The sequence below is a fragment of the Pomacea canaliculata genome, linkage group LG10 (genome assembly GCF_003073045.1).
Source record: "Pomacea canaliculata isolate SZHN2017 linkage group LG10, ASM307304v1, whole genome shotgun sequence".
In the NCBI taxonomy this organism is placed as follows: Eukaryota; Metazoa; Mollusca; class Gastropoda; order Architaenioglossa; family Ampullariidae; genus Pomacea; species Pomacea canaliculata.
Window position 1 is genome coordinate 13291321 of NC_037599.1, and position 26162 is coordinate 13317482.

Sequence of the window (26162 nt, forward strand, 5' to 3'; positions counted from 1 at the left end):
CGACCTTAAAAAAAAAATCGCATCCGGCCCGTGGCCTATTCTGTTACCTGTCTTCTGGGGTCAGTTATATATATGTCCAGGCCAGAACTTCCCAGCTGAAATACAAATTTCTATGCCAAAACAGTCGCCTTCAACTCCGATGTGGCACGAGTTATATAGGACTAAAAGTTAGATGTGTCTTTCCGTAGTGTGTGTGGGGATGTCGTATATGTGTAGTGCGAGTGGACTGCTGAACATCCATGTATGTGTGCATGCTCGTATGTGTTTTGGTATTAATGGTAAATCTGGTATGTGTGGATAGTGTATGTGATAGCAAAGCGAAAAGAGTATGGGCATGAGATAATTCCATCAGTTTAATAGACACCCATATTTATGTATCGTGTCCTAACCACCTACAGATATTTCCTAAAACTACGTACGTTCCTTGCTAACAAGTATACTACGTATATCGAGAAGAGTACTGAGTTTGTTTTCAGCTGGTTCACAAAGCTCTGATTATTTCATGTTGCTGCCTTGAACCAGACCACTCACATTCTTGTGTGGGAGACCTAGCGACCAAGCATTGATGTAAGGTGCAGCACAGTTGTGAGTCTAGTTTGTAGGGAGGCGAACAGGAGTGCTTCCTTTGCTAAAGCAGCCAGTCCTTTTCCCAGCTAGTGGTGAAACAGGCTTCTCTGTGTGTTTGGTGGTGTCAATTTATCTAGAACAGGATCCACTTCTTCACTGCAAACACAGCACATGAACAAAGGATTACATAAGAATTAGTAAGTTTTATATCTTAAATGAAATAACAGGTAATATATGTTTTGTATTTGAGTAGAACAAATGTCTTTCTAAGTTTAATCACTTGTTGATTCTCATAAAATAACATTGAATGCTGTGGTCATGAAATGGCTATTTAATTATATCTAAGATTGAGAGGTATATATAGTTGCAAATATATAGTCATAGTCATGACTTAATTGAAAACATTTGTACCACAATTGAGTGTGAACCTTCTTTTTTCTTTCAAAGATCATTTTTAACCGGCATATATATACTAATTCTGGCCAGATAACTATATAATATACATGTATAAGATACATTTCAGTGTTGTGTGGCGTCCTGAAACTGTTGCTGTTTAAACAACAGCTGTTAATTGCTGTTGAAAGAGCTTGCTGCACTGCCAGTTTAGTAGCTAATTGCCTTATCTGTTGTTCGTTTGCTCTCTGACTAAGAAAAGTAACAGAATTAAGAAGCTTCCCGTTGTTTTCAACAAAAAAAAAAATGTTAGCTTATAATAGTGGGGTACAGTCAAGGAGAATACAATGTCTTAACATACGCGTAGATTACTTTTCTTCAATTACTATAATAATTCTAGATTGTGATGGAAATCTAGCATTCATAAAAGTTTTCGCTAGTTGAACTGTGCACATACTGCTCGTCAGAGTCTGTGAAAAGCTTCACACAGCGGCTTGTCCCGTTCAAATTATACACCGGAAACCCTTTGCGAGGCCCCCAATAAGCCAAGCCTCTCGCTGCTTGAATCAGCAGCCTGACCTCGGAAAGGTCACGGACGCCCTATTTGGAGATTGAAACCCAATCCACACCGACGAGCAGCCACCAGCGAGTACCCACAACAAGGTGTGAGTGCGATGGATAGTAGGTAGGAAGGAGTGGATTAGCAGTCGCCAGGGATTAGCGATCGGTGTCCTGTAACTTTTGTCCCAAAGGAGGAGGCAGGGCGAGACAGCTCACAAGGTAGGTGGCAGCGACATTTGCTGTGTACACTCCACATTCCCCAGTCCTGACACTCACCCCCTAAACAGGGCCTGTTGTGGGACTGGTTCTGCAGATGCCTTGTGCATGCCTGAGTGTGCAAGAGCCACTCCAAGCACACGCCTTAGAAATCACGTTGCTGTGTTGATGGTTGCAGTAATTTTTGAGTGTGTACTAGTCTGTAGTTGCTGTGGAACTACAATACCACAGGGTGTTAATGTTGGAAGGTATGTGAGTGGTTAGACTGATCTTGCTTTTGCGTGGGAGTGGGAGCCAGCCAAAAATCTTTTGTGTGACATTTTTGAAAAAGCTTACTTGCAGGTTCAATACTTCGTTTACATACATACCATACACATTATTGATCGACTTACAATACATTTGATGATTCACTTTAGCGATTAGCTGGACCAGTGAGTTCATGTATAGCCAACGAACAGTGTAGGTCCGTGCGTGTACTTTTGTGCCAGGTTAGCAAGTGTGTAAAGGTGTGGAGAGAGGAAACACCTACGCATTAGCTCACTAGAAGCATTCGGTCACCACGAACTTCATGTACATAATCTGTTACTTGTGAATGTACTTGATCCTTAGCGTGAGAAGCCATCAAGAATTGGTTCACTTATGACAGGGAAGAAAACAGTTAAATATGTCTTTATATATAAATATCAGTTTTGCAGAGCGCATGTCTTGGTAATGATTTGTGGCTCATTTTTCAGGTAGTCAACATGGTTACCATGACAAAGCTACTGTTTTTCATGCTGGAGTTATGGAGTGTGACTGTAGTGTGGGGAGCTGTGGATCCATACAGGACACATTGTTGTCTTTGCAACAATTTGATGCCTTCAGATACTCCACCAAATTCCAAACCTCAGATCATGCCCTCTCCTTTTAAAATCAAAGTCAGTTCTGACACCTATACTTTGGATCAGGAACTGACTGGTAAGTGATGACAGTAATATTAATAATAGTAAGAGAACATATAAATGATGACAGTAATATTAATAATAGTAAGAGAATATATATATATGGCCTTAAGGCTGTTTAGTGGATTTTTTAAATCACCGATGACAAAATTCTTGAAGTGAAGTTTAGACAGTGTTACACAAAAAAAGCCAGAACAGCAACAGAAAAATTATTCATGTGAGTGTGGAAAACTTACGTAGTACATTATTTCTAAGAACCATTTTGCAAAGCAACAGTCTACAGACATCCTTTAAAGCCATGTTGATGTTTTGTACATGCAGAACAGCATTCCATGGAGACTTTTTTAAAATTTCAGTTGAACTTGTAGCAGAAGGTGAGGCAACATTCCGGGATTTTATGTTAGTGGCCTGGCCAACTGATAACAGACCACGCACATCCCTGGGTACATTCACATTGCTTGGAAAGGAGTACAGTCCTAAACAAAATTGCTACAATAATGAAAGGCAGACAGTAAGAAAATGCTTAATATGTGTTGTATGTGTGTATTATGTTTTGTGTATGACAAGGGTGGGAAATGTCTGGCCAATGGACCATATACATGTGATCCAGCCCGCCAAGGTTTTAGTAAATCTATAAGCTTTTTCCTACCAACATAAATGTATATTAAATGAATAATAATGTAAATTTTGAGGGACAAGTAACACATACCTAATGGGACAGACAAATATGCTTTTGCTTGCAGCCTATATGGCTGATTTTGAAAATTATGCATGCATGTGGCCTTCATCCCAAGCCAAGGGAAGACCACTTCTGGTTTGATGTCAACATTGCTGTGTAGATTAATGTACAGTTCAGGCCTTCAGGTATCCAACATTATCCTTTCATGGATTTTCAATGAACAAATGAAAAAGCTTTGGCTGATAAAAGCCAGTTTGTGTTTATGAGGTTATTTGTGTATGTGGAAGCTTGTTTGTGTGTTTAGATATGTATGTAGGCTCTTTGTAAATCTCATGAACTCCTTCATCAGAAGGGGGTATGTGTGTACTAAATAGTCATTATTATATTAATATTAATTACTTTTACTAAATAACCACAAACAGAAAATGGAGCATTAGGAAAAGTAAAAGGTTGTGTTACAAATACTCAGTCTCTTCTAGGAACTTTTTAGCTATAACATTTTACAAACTTCAAACAGTTGCTTTTCTATGCTTTTTATAGGGACTGAGGCATAGTTTTCACATACGTAAATATGAAAAGGCAGATTCTAGTGACTAGAGGACAGCAGTGTTAGACAGGCTGGGATTGTACACGTTGCAAAATTGTTAACACACTATGTCAAAACTACAAGCTGACAAAATAGAGCAGGTTCATTTTTAAGCAGATAATTTTGTATGGCCTGAATGATATAAATATGAATATGACCCTTGAAGGAAAAAGGGGTTCCCCACCCCTGGTATATGAGAGCATGTATTTGGGGGTTAAGTTGATGCCTTTAATCATTGCAGCTTATTTGTATGCTTTCAGTATGCCATACAAACAGCTGACCGCATCCCTAAGAAGTACTTGCGTTTTACATGGGAAACAAACAGATTTGAAGGGCACATTGAGTTTAGGTGAGGAAGTAGTTAATTAATTTTGTCAGGGCTTTTAAAGTTTTGAAGTGTTCTGATGTATAAGATTGATTAGAAAATTTGTTTTCTTTATCTTCTATAGACACTATAAGGCTTAGCTTTAAAAGGTTAAAAATAAGTTGACAAGTTTGTCACATTGTTTTAATTTTCCAAATTATTTTCATTGCATTTGACTATTTCAGAGCGACCTTTATTGTGGATGATGAAACTTACTGGGTGGCAGAGAGTTCTCCCCTTGTTGTGGATCCTAGTCCTAATGCCCCACCTCTTCCTAGAACTCCAGGTCCCAAGGTTGCAGATTGTTTTTTGAAAACTTCATTTCCATAGACATTGTATGCAAAGTAGATGATAATGATGGTATAGATGTTTGGGGATCTGATGCATGATTGGGAGAGAGAGACAAAAGTGATAGAAAAATGCAACGCTTGAATATACACTACAGAAATTAGTTGATACAAGCACAGAATGGTTAAAGAATCTATGATATAGTTGAAAACTACATTTTTTCAAAATATATACAATTTTATATGAGGTTGATTAAAATATAAGATTTATTGCCAACACAATACCTCTTATCTTCAGATAACTCCCTATATCAATGTTGATGAATGCGGGCTACAGAAGGGATGCTACAGAGAGCCAGCTGGTTGTTTGGAGCCTTACTGTGAGTACATTGTCACCTGGCAAGGAACAACAGACAAAGTGCGCTTTGAGCTCAGTGGCCTCACTGACAGTGGCCAGGATCGGTACATCGCTGTTGCACTGTCCAATGACACCTATATGGTCAGTATAAGATTTCTGTGTGGCTTTAATTAGAGATAAGTGTTACTGATTAGATACTTATTTATTACATCTAGATTTTAGAAAAGCTTCCTTGTGCTACTTCTTTTGAAAACAGGTTTAAATAGAAAGGATTTTCTTTTTTTTTGGAAGAAGGGAAATTCTGTGGGTTTTAACCCTAGAAAAGCTTCAGGAGTATCGAGTTAAGTGAAGTCCGAGTAAAGGAATCATAACATGACAGCACCTTTAGGGTATGGATAAGTTTCTGAATGGTTTTCCCCGTTAGCCCCGTAAAATCTCTTTTTTATTATTTACTTCTATTGTTTTATGACTAAACAAAAACATACACTCATCCTGTCACCTCAATGTTATATAGACCACCTACATTTTCCAATATGGAAACATTTAGTTGGTTTAAAATCTTTAGTCACATGACACTTTTAGGCTTTCTGACTTTAGATTTTGTAGCCATTTCTGATATAAAAATAATGATTGTTTTATTGAACTGCAGGGGGAAGACATTGTCTTTGCTTGTACCCACGACTCCTCAGATGATTCCACTCGTGTCTACATCTCATACAATGACCACAACCGCAACATAAACCTTGACAAAGATAATGTAGGTTTATATGATTTAACAATCTTTGTTTCTTTTTCACTTTCCTAACTTTGAACGAGGTTATAGGTATTGCGTACCTACAGCCAGACCGCAAGAGTGAAAACTCGCATGCTATGTTAAACATTTATGTATATTTTTATGCATATAATAATAATGCAAAATTTGTAAAGCCCATGCTCACACTCCTAAGGAGTATGCTCTCAGTGTTTAAGAACAAGAACAAAACAGGGACAGCATATGAGGGACAGGAAAACAAATAACATATGAACTATAAAAGAATAAACAGCAGTACTGATTAAGAATAAAATCAAATACAGAAAACACAAAGAGAAACCACATAACAAGAACAAGAGCTGAGAGTAACGTGTATTGCAAAGGTGTGAAAAATGACTAGCATTATGGGAAAGGGTGTTAGGAGTACAGTGTTCCCTCGTTTATCGCGGGGGATAGGTGCTATGATCAGCCGTGATAAACGAATTTCTGCGAAATAGGGACAGGTCAGGTCAGGTCAGTCCCATGCCCGGTCCGGGCGTAGGGGGGACCGTCCGGCAGCAGCAACAGACAGAATTTTCCACCCGGTCCTGTCTTGAGCAGATGCGAGCAGGTCTGGCATCTCGCGTTCGGTCCATTCTTTAATGTTGGTGACCCAGCTTTTCCTCGGACGACCACGACGACGGCTCCCTTCGAGGGTTCCTTGTAGGATCGTCTTGGACAGGGTGTTGTGGCGGGTGACGTGTCCGAACCAGGCGAGCTTGCGCCGCTTCACTGTTGCCAGAAGGGGCTCATGTGGGCCCACGAGGGAGGTTACGGTGCTCCGTACGTATGCGTTGGTCTTGTGTTCGCGGTACGAGATGCGGAGCAGCTTTCTCAAGCACTTGTTCTCAAAGGCTGGAGCTTCTTTTTCCGTTGCGGCAAGCAGCGTCCAAGTCTCGCAGCCGTAGAGTAGGATTGACACTACGAGGGACTTGTACAGCCTGTGCTTGGTACTGAAGCTGATTGAGTTGCTTCGCCAGATCCTATCCAGTCTGGACATTGCGGATGTTGCCATACCAATCCTGATACGGATCCTGCTGTACAGCAACCATCTCTAGTCAGGGTGGCACCCAAATACTTGAAGCTGTTGACCTCCTCAGTTTCTGGCCGTTCATGACGATGTTGCTGCTGCTGTCGGTGGTGGAAATAATCATTACTTTGCTTTTTTCTGAGCTTATTTCCATGCCATAGGCCCCGCTCGCCTGGAGAGTCTGTCCGTCAAATCCTGAAGTTCGTTGTTACTGCCTGCCATGAGGTCAATGTCATCTGCAAAGCGGAGGTTGCACAGGGGTCTGCCACCAATGGAGATTGAGGTAAGGTGGTTGTGGAGGGTGTCTTGCATGATTTTTTCAAGGAAGATGTTAAAAAGGATGGGAGAGAGTAGGCACCCTTGACGGACCCCGATCGTCATCGCGAAGAACTCGCCTAGTTGGTTGTTGAGTAGTACCGCGCTGGAGGCGTTCTTGTAGAGTGCTGCTACCATCTGGATCAGTCCCTCCTCTATGTTGAATGATCTCATGACCTGCCAGAGTCCATCGTGCCAGACACGATCAAAGCTTTTTTGAAATCGATGAAGTTATGGTATAGTTGACGTTGATGCTCCAGGTGTTTTTCTATCATAACACGGCAGTTAAAGATCTGTTCTACCGTGCTTCTTCCAGCCTGAAGCCAGCCTGTTCTTCTGCCAGCAGTTCCTCTGCAATAGGTTTTAAGCGGTTGAGGATGATTCTGAGCATTACTTTGCTTGGGTGACTTATCAGACTGATGGTTCTGTAGTTCTGGCACTGCCTCAGGTTCCCTTTCTTAGGGAGTGGGATGATGATAGACTGAGCCCATTCTTTTGGCCATTTCTTTTTCTTCCCATATCCTTTTGACACAGTGTGGTGAAGGCCTTGGTTGTTGCGTCTCCTCCATGCTTCAGCAGCTCAGCAGGTACGTTGTCCACACCAGGCGACTTTCCTCCCTTCAGACTGTGCATAGCTTCTCTCACCTCATCAGTGAGGACTGGCAGGTCTTCAGCCTCTCTTGTCCCAGTCTGGTGATGCTGGAGAATGCTGGTGTCTGGCTCGATCTTGTAGTTGTACAAGTCTTGGCAATATTCAGTCCAACGACGTAGTACAGCAGCGTTTTCCGTAAGGAGCTGTCCGGCGCTGTCTTCGATGACTGTGGCTGGTCGCTGCTGAGTCTTGGTGAGGGCCTTCAGTGTTTCATATGCCTTCTTGCTGTCTCGCTTGCCATGCCTATTTCCACGCTGCAACACTGGTCTTCGATCCAATCTTCTTTTGCCTCCTTCATCCTTGTTCTGATCTGCTGGTTGACAAGTCTGTACTTGTCTGCTGACGTCGGGTCTCGACCTCTCCCTCTCTTCAAGGCTCTCCTTTCGTCGCAAAGATCAAGGATGTCGTCTGTCACCCAGGGTTGTTTGCGCTTCCTCTGCTTCCCCAGCACTTCGTCTGCAGTAGAGAGTAGCACCTCTTTGATACTTCCAGCAAGGGCGTCTATGTCGCAGTCTATAGTAGCCAGGGCTGCAAATTTGCCCCCCACCTGGGCCTGGAAGATCCTCTCTGTGTCCGGATCTTTGAGCTTCTCAAGGTTGAATCGGATGCGAGGGCTCTTATTGTTGTCACGTCTCAACTTCAGTTTCAACTTGAGGCTAGTGAGGACGAGATTGTGGTCGCTGCCTATGTCAGCGCCAGGAAAGGACCTCGTTTGTGCTTTGTTGATGCTTGATTTGAAACGCTGAGGCAGCAAGATGAAGTCAATCTGGTTATGGACCAGACCTCCCGGCGAATGCCACGTTACAGTTCTTGACTTCTTGTGCGGGTGGAGGGTATTGGCAATGGTGAGACGGTGACTCTGAGCGAATTCTAGTAGCCGTAGGCCTCTTGCGTTGGTGTTGCCTAGGCCAAACTTGCCGACTGTTCCTGCCCATTGTTGGTAAGCGTCAGGGCGATCGTAGCATTCCAGTCGCCAAGGACAAGCAAGATGTCTTTCTTCGGAGTTTTCTTGATGATGTTGTCCAGCTCCTCGTAGAATTCCTCAACCTCTTCATCTTCGTGTTCTGATGTTGGGGCGTACACTTGTATAATGGTGATGTTGTGCGGTCGAGCAGAGATTCGGATGGAGATAAGTCTGCTAGAGACTGGGGTGCAGCTGATGACAGTTCCAGCCACTCCTTCCTGACAATGAAGCGACACACGTTCATGCTTGATTTCGTCTCCGCTGAACCAGAGCTTGTGGCCTTCATCTGTAGTTGACTCCCCGAAACCAGTCCATCGGACTTCTGCAAGTCCCACTATGTCCCAGCGGTAAATAGGGACATACATGCAATAATAATATATACATGTCAAACAATATCATGTGAATGTAAAGTAATATAGTAATCATGGTATTAATACAGTACAATAACAAATTAGTGTAAAAAAAATTATAACTGTACTCAAAGAAACCCAAAAAACTGATGCGAACTGGCTACGAGATGGGAGATAATCATGGCTCGTCGCTTACGCATAGCAATGGATTTCTCATACACAATTATTTCTTTCTTTCTATCTACAAAATAACCATGGTATTTTAATAGAAATACAAATATAGCTACATTTTTCGTCTTTTTCCTGTTGAAGTATTTATGGTATTTTGTAGAACGATAATTCCCAGCACGAAAATATCGATCGCTACTTCACTTCAAAAAAAAAACCGCGAAGTAGTGAATCCGCGATATATGAACCGCGAAGTAGCGAGGGAACACTGTAATGTTAATGGAAGAGGTACATTTTCAGTTCATGTTTAAAGAATTCAGTAGTGGATATGTGATGGACATGGAAAGGTAGAGAGTTCCATTGTTTCGCTGCACAATAACTAAAAATCCTATGGCCATATGTTGTTCTGGTGACAAAATATATAAATAAAACATTTCTTTAGCAACATTTTTTGCAGACTTTTGCTTGTGATTGTTAACTGGAACATAGTCAAGACATAATGGAATTAAAAAACAAATTACTTTCAGATGGATCCTTTTATAATCTTTTTATCTGGAGTTACTTTTTTGTACTAGGCAAACATCAGAAAGCAAGTGATAACTAATGAGGAGGGATCAAACCACAATGGACGAGTTCGCTGCAGATTTACAGTTGACCGTGAGATAGATTATTATTATCCTCAACTAACACACATCGGTGGTCAACATTATCACCTGCTTCTAGCTCGAGGCGAAGCCATCAGAGGTAGGTCTTGCTTATTGCAAGCTAGGGATAAGTTAAAGATAGCAAGACTGATTAAAGAACTATCATAAATACAGCTGAGGTATGAAAACAAATAGATACAGGCAGAAGGAGAAAGAATCTAACAATATTTAGCTGGATACCAAGCTGAAGTGACTGCATCTTTCAGTGCCATTATTATTATTCTGTGTGTTTATTTTGTCAAGCACTTTGAGCTAGCTTTTGATGGTGAAGTAAAGTGCTATACAAATTTACGTTATTATTTACATTACCAAAAATATAACATCATCTAATGCAGATGACATAATGTTTATGTTTTACCATGGATGGCAGTATGTGATAGAGATTTTATTTTAATTTGTAAGTTTGTTGAAGCTTTCATATTTGTATGAAGAAAGATTAATCTTTTGGAGTGAGGCCACTTTTTCTTACTGTTTCATGACAGCATAATAAATGCCGAAAGTTTGGATTGTTGAACATTTGCTGGTAGTTGAGTGTTTTTAAAAGTTTTCTTCCTAAAAGTGAAATGTCAACCATAGAAACCACTGATTAATAAAGTAAAATTTAGATAGCCGAAAATTACAAGATTTAAACATGTTTTAACTTGATACAATTGGTTTATTGCCTGATTTAGGTACTATGAAACGTCATGGATTGGGTGTGAACGAAATACCTGTTTCCAGCCCTGGCAAGATTGACTTCTTCAGTGTTGATAACATAAATGGCCGTGCCCGTTATCCCCTCGTGAAGGCTCATGGTAAATGAGAAAGTTTCTGAATGCACTTAAAAGTTTAAATGAGCATAATACACAAATTTTTTCCACAACACTATCCCTACCCCGTGTCTGGAATTTTGTGGCCTTCATTGTGCAAAGACTTGACTTGTTTGTTGGGGGTTTTTTCATCTGTAAAAATATCATTTCTTCATTTTTATTAGTAAAAAAATTGAGAAATTTGTGTATCAGATGTTGAGGTCCTTGAAAAAGGTGATTTCTTTAAGAGCTTGTCATTTAGTGTGAAAAGCATGTGCAACAAAGTGTCTTTATTTGCAGGGTGCCTGATGATTCTAGCATGGGTTTTCTTTGCTTCAATTGGTTTGTTAATGACAAAGTATTACAAACCTATGTGGCCCAACAAGAGAATGTTTGATCACCGGTACTGGTTTGTTGTAAGTTTACTCTCCTTTTTCTTGTCAGTTTGCTATAGTCCACATCTAGCAGATTTTTTTTCTGAATGCTCTTTTTTTCTTTATAGAGGAAAACATTTTACAGTAATTAAAGAAGTCTATTTGCTCAATTTATCACATTGTACACTTCTAAAATGTAATCTAATGATTGTAAAATTGTTACAGTTGTAGAACGTGATGAAGGAAGATGTTCTGCGTAAATAATGATAATACACCTAATAATAATGAATATTCAATTATAAAGCACTCTATCACAGCAATACATGATAATGGCAAAGAGATGTAGAACATAATTTATATTTCTTGTGTTGTAGGCCCACACCAATTGCATGTCTTCCATGTTTATTATTACCATCATTGGCATTATCCTCATCTTTGTGGAGGCTGGTGGATGGAGCGTGGTATGTATCTAAGAAAAGTTTCACTGATTATTTAATCCATTTATTAATTTGCTGCTAAAATAATTTTATCACTTCAAGAAAATAGCATGTTATCAAATGTTGTATAGAATTTGTTTGTGATATATTCCAACTTTGCCTGTGATCATTACAAAGATTGCACATAAGGGGATTTTAATTTTTTAAATAGACATACTATAGATTCTAGATGTTATTAATGCCTTTTAATTTCCTGCCCCTAAAACCCTTACATCATGGGATCTTGACCAGTCTAGATTAGAGCTGAAGTTCAGTCACATTGGCATTCAGAATTTTGCACTGATTACTATTTCTTTCCATGTTTCTGTTTTTCATTTCAAACAGGCCCCTGATTTGCCTCAGCGTGCCCATCCTATCCTGGGCATTATTATCCTCGTCTGTATCATTATCAATGTGAGTTTTAATGAGTTTTAACACTTCAACCTTTCATGATCACTTGCCAAGTAGATTTTTGTAACTATATGTTTGAGTAAACTGTAAAGAGTTAATGATATAGCTGCTGTTGATGTTTCCCTGAAGATAATGTTAGACTTGCGTGTAAACTGTTCAAGCTTGTGTAATGTTATCTTTAACACGAAGACAGCAAAGAGCAAAGATGGTAACTAATTTCATGCTTTTTCAGTTTCTTTTAGGGACCTTGTAGCCCAAAGTTTTAGTACTACATTAAAGTGCAAAGGCTGATTAGGATCTCTCTTGGTTTCGTTGCCAGTTTGTATGACCAAAGATTTTTAATTTCTGTTCAGTTATGTTATATAAACTGAAACTGAAAGCTTGAAAACTAGAAATTTTTCTTTTCAGCCTATCATTGCATTGATTCGTCCATCAGAAGAGCACAAGTGCCGTCCTGTTTTCAACTGGTTCCACTGGGCTTTTGGTACAATTGCAAACGTACTTGCAAGTGAGTGAAATTTAATTACATCATCATCTGGACATATCTGTGAGCGAGATATTTTAGACCATAGCAATTTGTCATTTATGTTTGTGACAATCCTCTTTGGGATTCAATTGTGGCCTGCACACACACTTCAAGATGCTGTTAGAGGAGGTTACTGTTTGTAAAAACAATGCAGAAGAATTGAAATAATAATAAAAAAAATGGATAAAACAGAAAAGTACAAATTACAAATTTGTAAATTAGGAGAAAGACAAGCTACTTGTCAGAAAAAAGTCATGCAAGTCCTTATTGGGTCTTATTTTTGGGAGAACAACTAAATTCAAAGTTGAATTTGAATTCTGATAGAGTCTTCTTGCCTTGTTCTGAGGTTGAACATCTAGCACAATAATGAGACATACTTCACTTCCTGCAAAGTTATGAAGCGGTTTTTGTAATGTGCATAGAGTTTACAGTTTAATACTTTTCCTTTTGCAATATCATGTTATTCTCATCTCTTGTTCTTTGCTTCCTCTTTGTGTTTTCTGTATTTTATTCTTCGTTTAGGAGCGGTCCGGTGGCGCAACGGTTGGCGCTGTTAGCGCCTGTCACCAATACAGTGAAGGTTGGCTGCCCTGAGTTCATTTCTCGTCTCGGGCACGCTGATCTTTCTCTGCACGTGGCATCTGTTTACAGGGCTGGCTGCTTGCCGTAATATAGCCTCAGTTGCTGGCACGGCGTTAAACACCAATTCCCCCCCCTTATTCTTCGTTTAGTATGGTTGTTTATTCTTTTTATAGTACATATGTTATTTGTTTGTTTTCCTGTTCCTCATATGCTGTCCATGTTTTTCGTTTTTGTTCTTAAACAGTAAGAGCATGTTCTTTAGGAGTGTGAGTATGCATTTTACAAATTCTGCATTTATCATTATTATTAGTACTTGCTGGGCAATATTCTCAAGATTAAATGTTTAAGAATGCTAAATGGCTAGTCTGAGCATAATGAGAATATTTTTCATCAAAAATAAGTTTGAAATTGTACTGTCTGTATGAGCAGTTCCCCAGATCTTCATAGGAATGGACTTTGGAAAAGCCAATGTGCCATGGTGGGCAACTTGGATTCTAGTAATCTGGGTTATTGTACACATCGTTATTGAACTGAGTCTCGAAGTCCACCAATGCTGCACTTACAAGAAGAACAAAGGTATAAACTTTATCTAAAAATAATTAAAAAAAGGAAAGAATTCATGTGACCATTATGATCAAAATAGAAATAGTAATTCTAAAACGATATTTTACTGCATTAAGGTACCTATGGTGGTATAATATGTAATGAAGACCAATTAATTAGGACATGTTTGAACAGCATCTTTTTATAACTCATGACAATAATTTTCTAATTAAAAAGAAAAGATTAACATACTTGGAAAAACAACTACCATATAAAATATCTGTATTTTATAAAACTATATCAAAAGGCAAATCAGAAGTAAAATAACATTCCCATTTTGTAACTGTTTCTAACAGAGCGAAGGAGGAAGTATGAGCTGCAGAAGAGAGAAAATCCCAAAATGCACATTGATGAGCCTGAGCCAGCTGTGAGTATCCCTGTCTTCTAGACATTGCTAGACCTTAAGTCTTGTGCTTATTATTCATTTGTAGAGGGTAGACTCATTATTTACTCTGACTATTATTTACTGACTTCGATTAGACCTAGTCTTGATTTAATCTATTTGCAGCTGAATTTGAATATGGCTATGAGTGGTTATGACAAATGTATAGTGTTTATGTATTTTCAGTAACATTTAGTCCTTTCATTTTATTACAGTTCTCTTTTTTGTTGCTTTTTGGGAGAATTCCTATTATTTTCCTGCATATATTTGTATATTATAAACACGATGAAATGACGAGGTCATGTTTATTATTAAAGGAAAGCCATACACTACTGTTTGACAGGGTCGCCGCTTCAAGCGCTTTATGCTGTTCTTCCATCTTACTGTCACTACAATTGTAACCATCATCATGATCATTGTAATTGCTGTGGCCTGATGATGCTGTGTTCAGCAGCTGATCTCTGAAGGAGTGCCTTCTCACAGAAAAGGAGACTGTTGCTAGGCGGATCTGTTCAACCAGGCATTAGCAAATACTTGTTGTCTTCGTTCAACCTGAGTAAAATGTTACCTGTGTATGCTGGTGTATGAAATTATTTTAGTGAATCATGCTTTAGGAAGTCAAGCAGATCATGAAAACACAAATTTTTTAAAAGTGATTAATGAGCTAGTTCATAAAAAATTATCAGATTTTTTAACCATTGATGCTGTCATTAGATGTTTATTTTCACTGTCTGGCAGACTGCTTAGAGAAGTAAATATTTTTTTAATATCATACTGTTTCAAATAATTGTAGCTTTCATAAAGATGTTGCTTTACTTTTTTCTTTCAAAACAGTAAAGTGAAAGATATTTGCATACATCATTTTTCAAACTTTCCTCTTTGCACACCTGTCTGTAAAAAGCATATGATTAAAGTGTTAGGTTTTCACTTTTATAGACCATGTCATATGAGATCATATATCTTAATACTCTAACTTTCTTACTCTTGCAAAATTTTTTTAATGAATTTTTATGAATTTCTGGGATAGGTTTATGATTGTAACTTTTTTCTTTGCACTTAAAGGACTTCACATCTTACTAATATAGATTTACTTACGAATTTATAAGACATGCACCAGGTATCTGATAAGGGAAAGGTTTAGAGCTGCAGACTGTACAGTCTGCTTAACCCAGGATGGACGGAAACAATGTGAATGATTCCATTTTATACCTCAGGGCTTTCCGTAGTCAAATTACAACATCAGTCACTGTTGCAGAGCGCAGCTGCAACAGTTGACATGACAGTGTGCCCAAATGTGCTATCTGTTTAATCTAGTTTTGAAAAAATTACTACTTTTAGAACAAATGATTGCAGATTGGATTTTTAACATCATTTTTCTGCAGGCCAGCCTCTCATGATAAAGCAAAAAGTGTTTTAGATTTAACAGGTTATTCAACAGTTTGTAATGCGGAAATTGATTTTTTTCATTGGTTTACAAATCTGAATTTTAGTTTTGCTACTAATAATAGTTTTATGTTTCTGTCAAGAAATGTGGATTTGTGCATTTCTTCGTCTTGGTATAAAACATTGGTAAAAGTTTTTGAAAAGGACAGATTATCTATGTAGTGCTAATAGTTATAGTGCACCAAAAAAATCTGTGAATTCAATCCAAAGCATTTTTAAAGCTGACTTTCAAAATGTATACATTAATCCTACTTTTGGCTAATTATAATAATAAATTTACTAAACCAAAATAGAACATTGCCCTGCCGGTAGCAAGCTCAGTGCACTTTTGACGTAAACAATCAGTTGAATAATATCTCTGTTACACATACAGCATTCTGGGGTCTACATAAAACAGACACAAACATGCTCTAGTAGTTAGGGCCAAATGTGATAATAGAGCTCATTCCTTTAAAAATATTAGCATCACCATTTGAAGAGCTTGGTTCTAATGAAGATTTTGCTTTGTCTTGTGAAATTTTGTAGAGGTGTCAAGATTTTTTTGGATGTTACAGTCCAACAATAATTTTTTAAGAATTACTCGGAAATCCTCTAAGAGAATGTGAATACATTTGAACAGTATCATAAGAACCAGTTTATATAATAAACTGTTAAAGTTTCAAATCAATAAATGAATACTGTATCATTTTTATTCACAACAAAATTGCTACAGCTCCATTTTAAAATGAGCACATAAATCTGTGTTGCTATGTTAACAAAGACACATGATGCAACGTAACTTGTTGAGGTGCAAGGATTCTGTAGGCCAGTTTATGCTGCTGAGATGTGGTGGGTAAAAGATGATAAATATTTTTTTAAATAGTCATGAATTCTTAATCTGTTGTTTTGTTTATGGCATACATCACATTTCAGAAATCGAATTTCAGTTATAGCATCATCCAAGGTGGATGTTATCTGTGACTGAATTTACTTTGTAAATATCCTGTTAATTAGTGTTTATTTGCATGTTTCCCTATCTAGTTGTGCTGACAACTTGATCTGCAATATATTGAAAGGCAGAGGTAAATAATGCATATTCATTATATGCTAAAACATGGGTCATAATAGAATTATTCAAAGATCTTTTATATGCTTAATCATATGGATTTATTTATATAATTTAAATCTGTCATGGCTCGAAAAATTTGATTAGTTGAGCCAGAACTCTCAAAAGAAGAAATGTTTTTGCTGTGTGTTTGTGTGTATTGGGTGGGATATAGTCTGGATGAGGTGTTTGCTTCATTTTTGTGAGCATATCAGCGCCCCATATTTTCTTGATGTGAAACATTTGTTAAATTATGCATCGTTGTAGACTGGCTGCTTTAAGGTGAAGGTCAATTTATTTCATATGGCATGAAAATTTCATGCCAAGAGTTAAGCCTTTCTTTTTTATTATTATTCTTTTGAATGGCAGTCTTTGTCAACAGGTGACTGCAAACTGACATACTAAGTCTTGATGTCATCTAGATAATATACACATCAGCAGAAGTTAATTTAAATAAACGAAATATAAATTTAGTAAAAGTAATTTTTTTAATTATTTCTTCAGTAAGCATAAACTGTCTTGATGCTTTGAGTGTAATGTATACTTTGCTTTTAATATATATTTTTTTTAATGGTGGTGCAAGTAGGAAATGGTCTCCTGCAAAGATGTTAATCCAGCCATTTGATGAGACAAAATGTGCACATTTTAATGGTTTTAAGTCTGTGTAATCTCCACCTATACCTTTATACTCATTAGAATGTGATTCGTTTATTTGTTAAGCAGCATGAATATGCTTGCAGGTGCTATTGTCATTTTGTTCTCATAAGTTTTTTTTTAAATGACAAATTTCTATGCATGTAATGTGTTTTGTTTATATACAATTTACAGCAAACGCAATTGCAAGGCCATATATTTTAAAAAGTTAAAAGATCTGTATTTTTTTAGATGGAAGAGAAAAAACTGGAAAAGCAACATAGATTTGCAGTAAATATGATTTTCAAGAATTTAAGTTTTAAAACTACTTTTGGGTTAACTTACATTTCTAAATTTCCTCCCCCTCTTTTTTATCATTATAAATGTGTATATTTGCTTTTAGTGATCCCATGTTCAAGCCTTAGTGGTGAATGCCATGTATATTATGGACATACAAAGTAGCAAAATACACACATCTTTATATATATATATCTTTGTGTTCTACATTTTAAATTTAAACAAATATGGCACAAATATTTAAAACATTAGATTATTGCTTGCATAAAGCTGTTTTGCAGGTTAGAATGCTTTGACAAGTGAAATATTTAATTTTATTAAAGAGCCTCTTTTAAACTAACAATGTGTGCAGACTTTACTTTTTCAGTATGTTCATCCATTTATCTATACGTACTGTCAACATATTCCCCTAGGTATTGCAGTTGCACGTGGGCATCTATTTAGCAGGCACTTACTTCTGAGTTTAGCTTAAGCACATCTTCCTGTGGCAAGTTACAGTAAGAAATTCATTTTCAATGCAAAAGCATGTTACTTGAAAAATTGAAAAAAGGGACTCGGGTATATAAGAAATCTGACGAACACGAACATATTTTGGAAAAATGACACGGGGCTGTGATCATACAAAGGGAGAACAATAGTCTTGCATTCATTTGTTAATTGTTATACGAGTAGTGAAAAAAAATCCTGTCATGCAGCAATAAATGAGACAGGCGTTGACATGGTTCTAATAGTGCGAGGGAGGCTCTAACAATGTTACTTACTAAATACATTGTTCGGTGCGACAGTTGGTTTATGGCAGGATGACAAATACCAGCAGGTTAGGGCTTTCTGAAATAGTCTCGGTGGATGCATGAAAGAGAGCATATCTGTCTATTCCGAACAAAAACAACAAAGTCACTCAGTTGTCTCGCTACACTGGCAGTTGTCAACAATTGAAGGTCGAGCACTTACTTATCTCCCTTACATTCAAGTCCATTACGAAGGTGAGCTAAGTTGTTTGAGGGACACAGTCTTTTAAAAAAAGAGACTATTCTCAGCTGCTGCTTTATAAAGCGGTACAGCTTTATGCGTATTGAAGCTCAGGAACAAAAACATTAACTTTTTGTTAACGAAGGCACGAACAGCCAGACTGATTTCGAGTAAAGAAGAAGCTTTGTCACCTCAATGATTGAAAATTGACTCGTTCATTGATCGATGCCGGTGGTCGCCCTCTTCGTCGCGCGATGGCTGTACTTCCGAAAACACACGCCGAGACCAAACTGTCCCTCGCAGTTGTCTAGCTTTGTTGCCGTGATGGATCCAAACTGTTGATTGGAATGCCTGTAGTGTAACCTGTTTGATTCTTTAACTTTAATGGCTGGCTTTTTGTGTTGAATTTTAAAAATTTAAAGAATAGCTAGCTTTACTGTTTGTAAATACAATGGCGACATTCTCAAAGAAAGCAGCAATGTGCTTCCCAGAAATAACGTTTCGCTTCTTGATCATTCTGGTGGCCTCGTCAGTCGTTGTTTCAGCGACATCCCAGAAGAAGATTATAGCTTTCTTTCAAGGTGAGTCTTGCTGTACTTGAAATTTATTTATTTATTTTTGTTTTTGTTTTGGTTTTGCTTGTCCGCAGTGCTTGTTTTTGTGTGCGTTTGGTGGATACGTATGTCAATTGTTGTGGCCACAAAGTTAATGTATGTGTTAATGAATACTTGGCAGGAATATAATATTTCATGGACTAATGTGTGCGATCCAACAAAGAATTTTTATACATTGTGCAAGTATTTTGGTAATCAGATATGTACCTTGAGTGTTAGTCGTCTTCTGCATCAAGTTTTATTTATAGTAATTCGACTAATTTTGTTTGTGCACTGTATATGGTCAAGATAAGATGAATCTAAAAGGTTATAAAAGAGCTCGTCAGGTCAAGGTGCTATAGTGAAAACCGATAGCACAAGAAGAGTGATTTCATGGTGTTTGAACCTACCTAAGTTTTGCTTTAGAATCATAATAATACTATGAATATTCTGATGGGTGTTATGATAGTCTGTGGGTACTGTTGATGTGAGCAGCGGTAGAGATCTCCTCACAAGATCAATTATGCCTGCTTCCTTTCTAAATACATGCATACATTATATAATGAGTTAAATGTCAGCGCGACACCATTGATACATGCTGTTCCAAGTGTTCCAACAAGGTGGGTTGCCAGGGTTCATTTCGCCGTGCCACAGGCAAAAGGTGTTAATTTGTCCCTTTCTTCTAGCTACTGTCCATGTTTGCGTCTCTGTATCGTAGCTATAGCAGTGCCAGAGAGTTGACTGATGATTCTTGCCTCGCTGGGAGTGGGCTACAAAAACAGGTTAGATCACTTCAGTGAACATGCATATAACGTTCCGTGCATTAATTTGTTCAATATTACCAATCAAGCCATATGCATATTGTTGAACAGTGTATTAGTAATAGCTCATACCAATTCTGTTATACTCAACCAATTGTCTCCAAATATGATTTCTCATCGAGTCCAAATACACGTGTTCGCCGTTATCGCGTGGGTAGGTTGCCAAGACCAGACACAATAAATGAATTTCGGGCGAATTAGTTGGCATGCATTCTGCACATATAATCATTAAACATGATAAAAACAAGTACTCATGTAGTTGTAGAATTATTTTGATCATGGGTTATTAAACAGACTAAATAAGTGCCTTCATGTTAGAAAGAGATGTGTTGACTGTACTTCGTAAAGAAACAAAAAATACTGATATCCGAAGCTGGGCTGCAAGGATGGTGAGGATACCAATCGTGGGCTGTCGCTTACAGCATATGCAATGACTTTCGTCGTATTACACAATAATTTCTCTTTCTGACTATTCAAACATACTAAGTTTTTTTTAAGGTGAGTATACTAATAGCTAAATTTTTCGTCTTTTTCCTGTTAATATCTATGGGTATTTGTTAAGCAATGATTAATTCCCATGGTGCGGATCCACAGGGCTATCTATCAATTACTGCTTCCATCAAAAAAACCGCACATAAGTATGAATCGCGTGATATTGGTGCAGATGAAGCCTGCCGAGTGGAATTATTCGTGGTTGTAGCGTTGTGGTGTGTGTTTAAGCAGTGACGAAATACAATAGCAGGTCACGCGGTCAGTTGTGTCGGGAACTGTCGGTTTTACCAGGTATATTTTAGATCTCTAAGAATAGATGTGTTCGTTTTTAGGAACTTTTGCCATTTAGTAGTTTTTGAGGATTCTTGATGATTGTGGTCTGTGGTGGAAAGATGGCATATGATCGACGATTAAGTTGCATCTCTGTTGTTTAGCATACATAAAACTGGTGAGCGGGCGTGATCCGTTCTTTGACTGGGCCTTGTACATCTTAAACTGATAGAAGAGATGGCATGTGGTAAGCAGTTTATTGGGTTTGAACTATGATAGTGATAGTCCCATTCCACACTTCTGTGATGTTTATCACACAAAACATAGCTGGGTGACATCTTTAATATACTCTCCATGATTAGTTATGTATTTTTCTATCTTTTTTTAAAGACCTTCTATGTATAACAAAGAATGTGAGTTCTTGTGCTCTCTTTATTTATTGGGGCCTTGGGTTGTGTTCAAGGTTTGGTTTGTCTGAGCTATGAGCTAAGATAATAGTTATTTATGTCTGATTTTGCTGTTGATTTTAGGCTGTATGAGATACATGTTTCGATATCGTTTAAGTAATGGTTCAAGTGAGTATGTTTTACATAGGGTTTTATTTGTCTTGATTATATTTGAGAATGATGATAAGTCGTTGTTGTCAGATAATTAGAAAATAATCGCTAATTAATGCAGCTCTTTTATTCTCTCACTATCCTTTTTTCTCAAGCACCAGCCAGAGTTAATAAGTGTGGTGCGTTTCTGCATAGGTATACCACACCCCAAATTCTTATGTCTCTTCGGTGAACACTCATGCACGATACACACATCGATGGACACAGAGGTTGGTAATAGATAATGACAGGAGACACTTTTAAGAAACGAACTTTCATAACATGCTGCCGACACCTTAGACGGAGAGGCAATGTCTGAATGTGGTCCGAGGACAATTTTCCCAATTGTTGTGGTTGATACGGATGGCACTTTTCGCATCTGATGACCACTAACTGCTCCATGGTCCATCCCATTAACGCCTGAAGTATCAGTTTGATTTGGTTTCTAGGAAGCAGTTACAACTGGCATGATTATATTAAAGAACCGATCTCATACAAGTACACTGTTAACTGGAGTTAGCGTCATGGCTTAGTATTGTTTATAACAGAAGGAGGCAGTTGCAGACGACTTTTTTATTTAAAAATGTATTTTGGTTGTTGTGGAGCTAATAGGAATATGTCTGGTTGATCACTTATTGCCACTCAGTATAATTTGGGATCATTGATTATGACATGAAAATGGTACTGTTTAATTTGAACTGATACATCTCTTGGAGCTGGTAGGTTTTTATGTTCTTATAGCAGGTGTGTATATTTTATGTTGCTTTATCTATCTTTCGCGCAGTAAGTTTGGTGATACAGATTCGTGCAGTTGAGCCATCATGGATTACACTCACGCCGCTTCCCCCCCCCGATGCCCGTTCCTCTCTCACATACACGAGATCATTCTCATGGGTGTTGCATTGGTCCTTCTCAGCTCTAGGTATCTAAATGTGAGTCAGCTCACTAACCCTTACCCAAAGGAGTTGTTTGTGCCTTTAAGTACATAACAGGTAGTTTCTTGTCAATCTCACTCTCTATTACATGTGTGCTAATAAACACAGAGGGAGTGGTTGTAAGAAATGTTAAACCAAAGCACATAATAATTTTATAAAGAAAAGGTAATTAAGATTTGACATTAAAGGCTTATCAATAATTTGGCTTCTTTTTAGCAAGTAGATTTAAGCCCCACCAGGCAGCCAGGATTCGTATGTGCCAGAAAGGGATTCATTCTAGTGCAGAAAACCAAAGGTTGGAAAAGTTGACGATTATATAGTGCTTGTTTAGAAAGTTCGCTGAGCCCATGATCACCAGACCAGTTGGCCCGGTCACTCGTCTTTGTTGGTATGTGATTAAGCATTATGGCGTTTGCTGGTCCTAAGAGTGTTGCCAACTATGTCGAGAGTCGGCCAGAGGACAGATACAATGCCTGTTTCGACAGAGCTGCCATCGACCGGCATCAGAGGTTCCTACCAATGCAGCGAAGGGAGTTATTATGTTTCTTGAAAAGAAAGCACTGTCGCAGCTCATAGGCAAACGTTTTATCCATTGTTGGAGAACAGCTATGGATTTTGCACGCTGGGGAAACATTCACTAATTCAGTTAGTCTTGAAACTGCTCTGTGCAATTGTAATGGCAAAAGTAAGTTTCTAGCTAACAAAAATATTTTGTGTACAAAATATTCAGGTCTCGTCTTGACATTTAGAGTTCATGTGTTTTTCTAAAATATCCCACTTTACACAAGTAGACAGAAGGGCCTAGGTTTTTCTGTTTCTTTGGTTTCTCTCTTCTTTTTATAAATCCCCTAGGCTGTGTCTTACACACACTTAGGACCCATTCAAGACAGTGATTACTCCGGCCTTTCTTTTAATGTGGTGTCAAAGCTTACCAGGCCACCAAAGCCTGGAAGGTCTGCAAATATTTGACCTGGGCTGTTCTTCCAGCTTGTATGCAGATGGCCTATTTCGCTTTTTGGTTTGGGAAGCGTTCCCCTTCAAAAGGAGCCCACCATTTTCCAACGTGAAAGCGTCTGTGTGTGGTTGAGACAATGCCAGACCAGGAGAGATAGCCGTCTGTCGACACAGCCACTGCCGTCCAGTAGCTCCTGAAGGAGAAAGTGATTTAATGCCAGAGCTGAGTACAGGCAGAAGGAGGTCTTGGCGGCACGGGAGCAGGAATCATTGTACACTTTCCGATCGATTGCAGTCTTTTTGCCACCATACTCGCATTCCCAGGTTTAGGGTCAATGGGCAGTTCTCACATTGTGTATTGACATTTCTTCCGGACCAGTCATATGGCATCAGTTACTTGGCCACCTTCTCAATGATATCATGCTGACCATTGCAGAGGGGTTTATTGAACGACAGGTCGAGATGTAGGGTGTGCATTGAAAAAAAAGCCAACTGACTGTATTTCAAAGTACATCCAATAAAAATGCCACCGCAGAACTTGACATTTCTGTCCGTTTTTAAAACGCTCTCGCCTTAGCCCCTGTTCTCACTTGGTAGCTAACGAAGGCTACTCGAGGATTTATCTTATAACCTAGCATTGTTACAAAGATGTCGTGTTTTCTGTCTTTGAATGGCACGTCCTCGCTCGAAATGATCACTTTCCAACAGGTCTGGCACCACGCTAGAATGCCTTTACCCATACATTATGGTAATGTTCGGACGGAAGCGCGCGGTTCACTAGCCGCACTGGGCCTCTCTCAGAAGCTTCTCAGTCAGTGGCTGAAGTAGCTGCAGATCAGCGATTGCATCTGCAGAATCAGGTAACCATAATTGATATGCAGCTTCTGATTATAGTTGTCTTATTGATTTTGTTGATTTTTTTAAAAATTTGCCTTTGTTAATTAAGCCCTTTACCATTGACAGGCTTGATGAGCATGCGTCAGGGTTTTAGGGTTCAGCCTGTAAAAATTGTCTGACAGGGACCTGCTGGCGGTAGCCACTAGTTTTCTTCTAGCAAAACAAATAAAATAGAAAAGAATGAAACACTGGCTCCCCCCCGCTTCTCTCCGCCCTCCGTGGATGCTCTCCTGGGTAGAGAGAGAGAGAACGCTGGGATGGTTTGAAGTTGACAGTTTCTATTTTGAATAGCCCAGAAGAAGATGATTTTATTTCAGCTTTGTAAATATTGGTGCAGAAAATCCTTTAAGCGGAGAGAGCAGCAGAAAGCAACTTAGCAACAGTCTGCCCCTCGCCCATCAAAGCTTTCGTCTTGCTGGTCGATCCTGGGAACTTCTCACTGAACATTTCCAAATGCATCTTTCAGATCATACATCCGGCTTGTCGTTTGCACAGGTGCCACTATTCCATATTTGTGCAATTTCTGCGCGCAGCTTCATTACCAATGGGCAAGCACTGGAGCGGAGAGAGTACTCATGCGTGAGGGTTGGGGGAGGAGCGCAGCGAGAGTTGTATTCGTTCTGGAACAGCAGAGTTGCGCAAGGTGGTGCTGTCTTCCACCGTGTGGTCAGCTCGGTGTGTCTCGGGTGGGCGAGGCAGAACTGGTTGTCAAGGTTGGCATAGTGTATCGTCAGGCACTGGTACTGTAACCACAACCCCTCCTCTGATGTACTGTTAAACGGTGACGTTTATTCTTGGAACGATGTAGATTATTTCGGGATTTGATTAATTTTCAGCCTTGTTTAGTAGAGTGGTACACAGTCTGAAAGTCGATAGGAAATGCAACTGACAACGCATGCATGGCTAATAGCTTTTCTTCTACTCTTATCGAACTGAGGCGATGGGCAAAACTAGAATTTGCTTGGACATTGTCGCGTCCTAGCGGCACAAGACAATTGCTCACTAAATGCACTTGAGAGGAAACAGCTTCCTGAGACGGGCATCCCACAGGATATGGGTATTATAATCGATTTTTGTCCTGATATAAAGCAGTAAGGAGTGTGTTCCTTTGTCTAATTTCAAACACACGATATACATCACATAGCGCCTTCACCCCTCCGCACACCAACCAAATTCACAATTCAACTATTTTGAATTTGTCTTTATCTTCAAACCAGGATTCTTTTTTCTAGAAAGCCTCTTATGTCGCGAATCGCGATAGTATTAATCGATTCTATCCTTCGCTGGCATAAAATGAGTTTGTGTAACGTAAGCCTGTTTAAACTGGCTCGGTGGGCGTAATTGAGGGCATGCAAAGTATTTGTGGCTTGTCATAGCTTCTCGTGTATCACCAACTAATGAACAATCACGGCATCGACTGCCGTCCCTGTCTCTATAAAGACAGCATAAATCTGCCACTCGAAAGTACAACGCAACACAGATAGTAAAAAAGATACACGAAGGACACACCGACACACTCCTAGCTCCATGCTGGCCGCAGCTGTCTTCCTCTCGGGTCAGTCAGAGAGAGGGAAGTCATGAGACACAAGAGTGAAGACGTGAGTTCAGCGAGAAGCGCGGTGCAAGGATAAGGGCAACCAGCAGTTATCCTCTACTGTCTGCCTGGCGTCTGACACAGACAATGTCCTTCTGCAAATAAAATAGACAGCAGTAATTTGATTTGAATAAATCGACGGTTGCGTGTGTTCGACTTTCTTTCAGGCACCACTCTCCGTTGTCAGTCTTTCTTATTATCCTACTCCGATCTTGGTCCTTCCAGTCTGTTTTAGTTTGAAGAGTAGGGGGAGAAGGGCGGGGTTGAAATTTTACAAGCTGGTTTGATTCTTAATGGACGGGGACAGTGACAAGGAAAAATAGTACGGATCAGCAGACTTATGTTCCACTTTCCAGAATTTCCTGCACGTGGGCGGAGGGAGAAGAGCAACGCGCATCTTTGCACCTGCCATCAGGAGCGGGCCGATTTGATTTGTCAGGTCCGGTACGGGGGGCCCGTGCACTAGCTCACAGATTGCGTTCACTCTCCAGAGAGCCGGGAAACGGCGGGCACACCC

At 39.0% G+C, this 26162-nt stretch overlaps 2 protein-coding genes across 5 annotated transcripts in view; both read left to right on the top strand.

Annotated features, from left to right (window-relative positions):
- The first annotated feature begins 556 nt into the window (after positions 1 to 556).
- Positions 557 to 17864, top strand: LOC112573521 (putative ferric-chelate reductase 1). 4 transcript variants are annotated; one of them, XM_025253982.1, is made up of 16 exons: positions 557 to 794; positions 2472 to 2694; positions 3035 to 3189; positions 4204 to 4292; positions 4493 to 4601; positions 4893 to 5093; positions 5602 to 5709; positions 9797 to 9965; positions 10597 to 10719; positions 11014 to 11129; positions 11462 to 11548; positions 11909 to 11977; positions 12383 to 12482; positions 13512 to 13658; positions 13982 to 14052; positions 14411 to 17864. In XM_025253982.1, exons 2-16 carry the CDS (start codon positions 2481 to 2483, stop codon positions 14501 to 14503), a joined length of 1851 nt encoding a protein of 616 aa, XP_025109767.1. In that variant the 5' UTR covers positions 557 to 794; positions 2472 to 2480; the 3' UTR covers positions 14504 to 17864. The 4 variants fall into 4 exon arrangements, with proteins under 4 accessions (XP_025109767.1, XP_025109766.1, XP_025109765.1 ...); XM_025253981.1 differs by having other exon boundaries at positions 557 to 764; XM_025253980.1 differs by lacking the exon at positions 557 to 794 and adding an exon at positions 1409 to 1740.
- A 641-nt stretch (positions 17865 to 18505) lies between these two features.
- The window catches only part of LOC112573732 (pikachurin-like), a gene marked incomplete in the record, with an annotated part of 25454 nt that continues 17797 nt past the window's right edge, over positions 18506 to 26162 (top strand). The window contains 1 exon segment of the mRNA XM_025254314.1: positions 18506 to 19074. Coding sequence (XP_025110099.1) covers positions 18945 to 19074 — 130 coding nt within the window.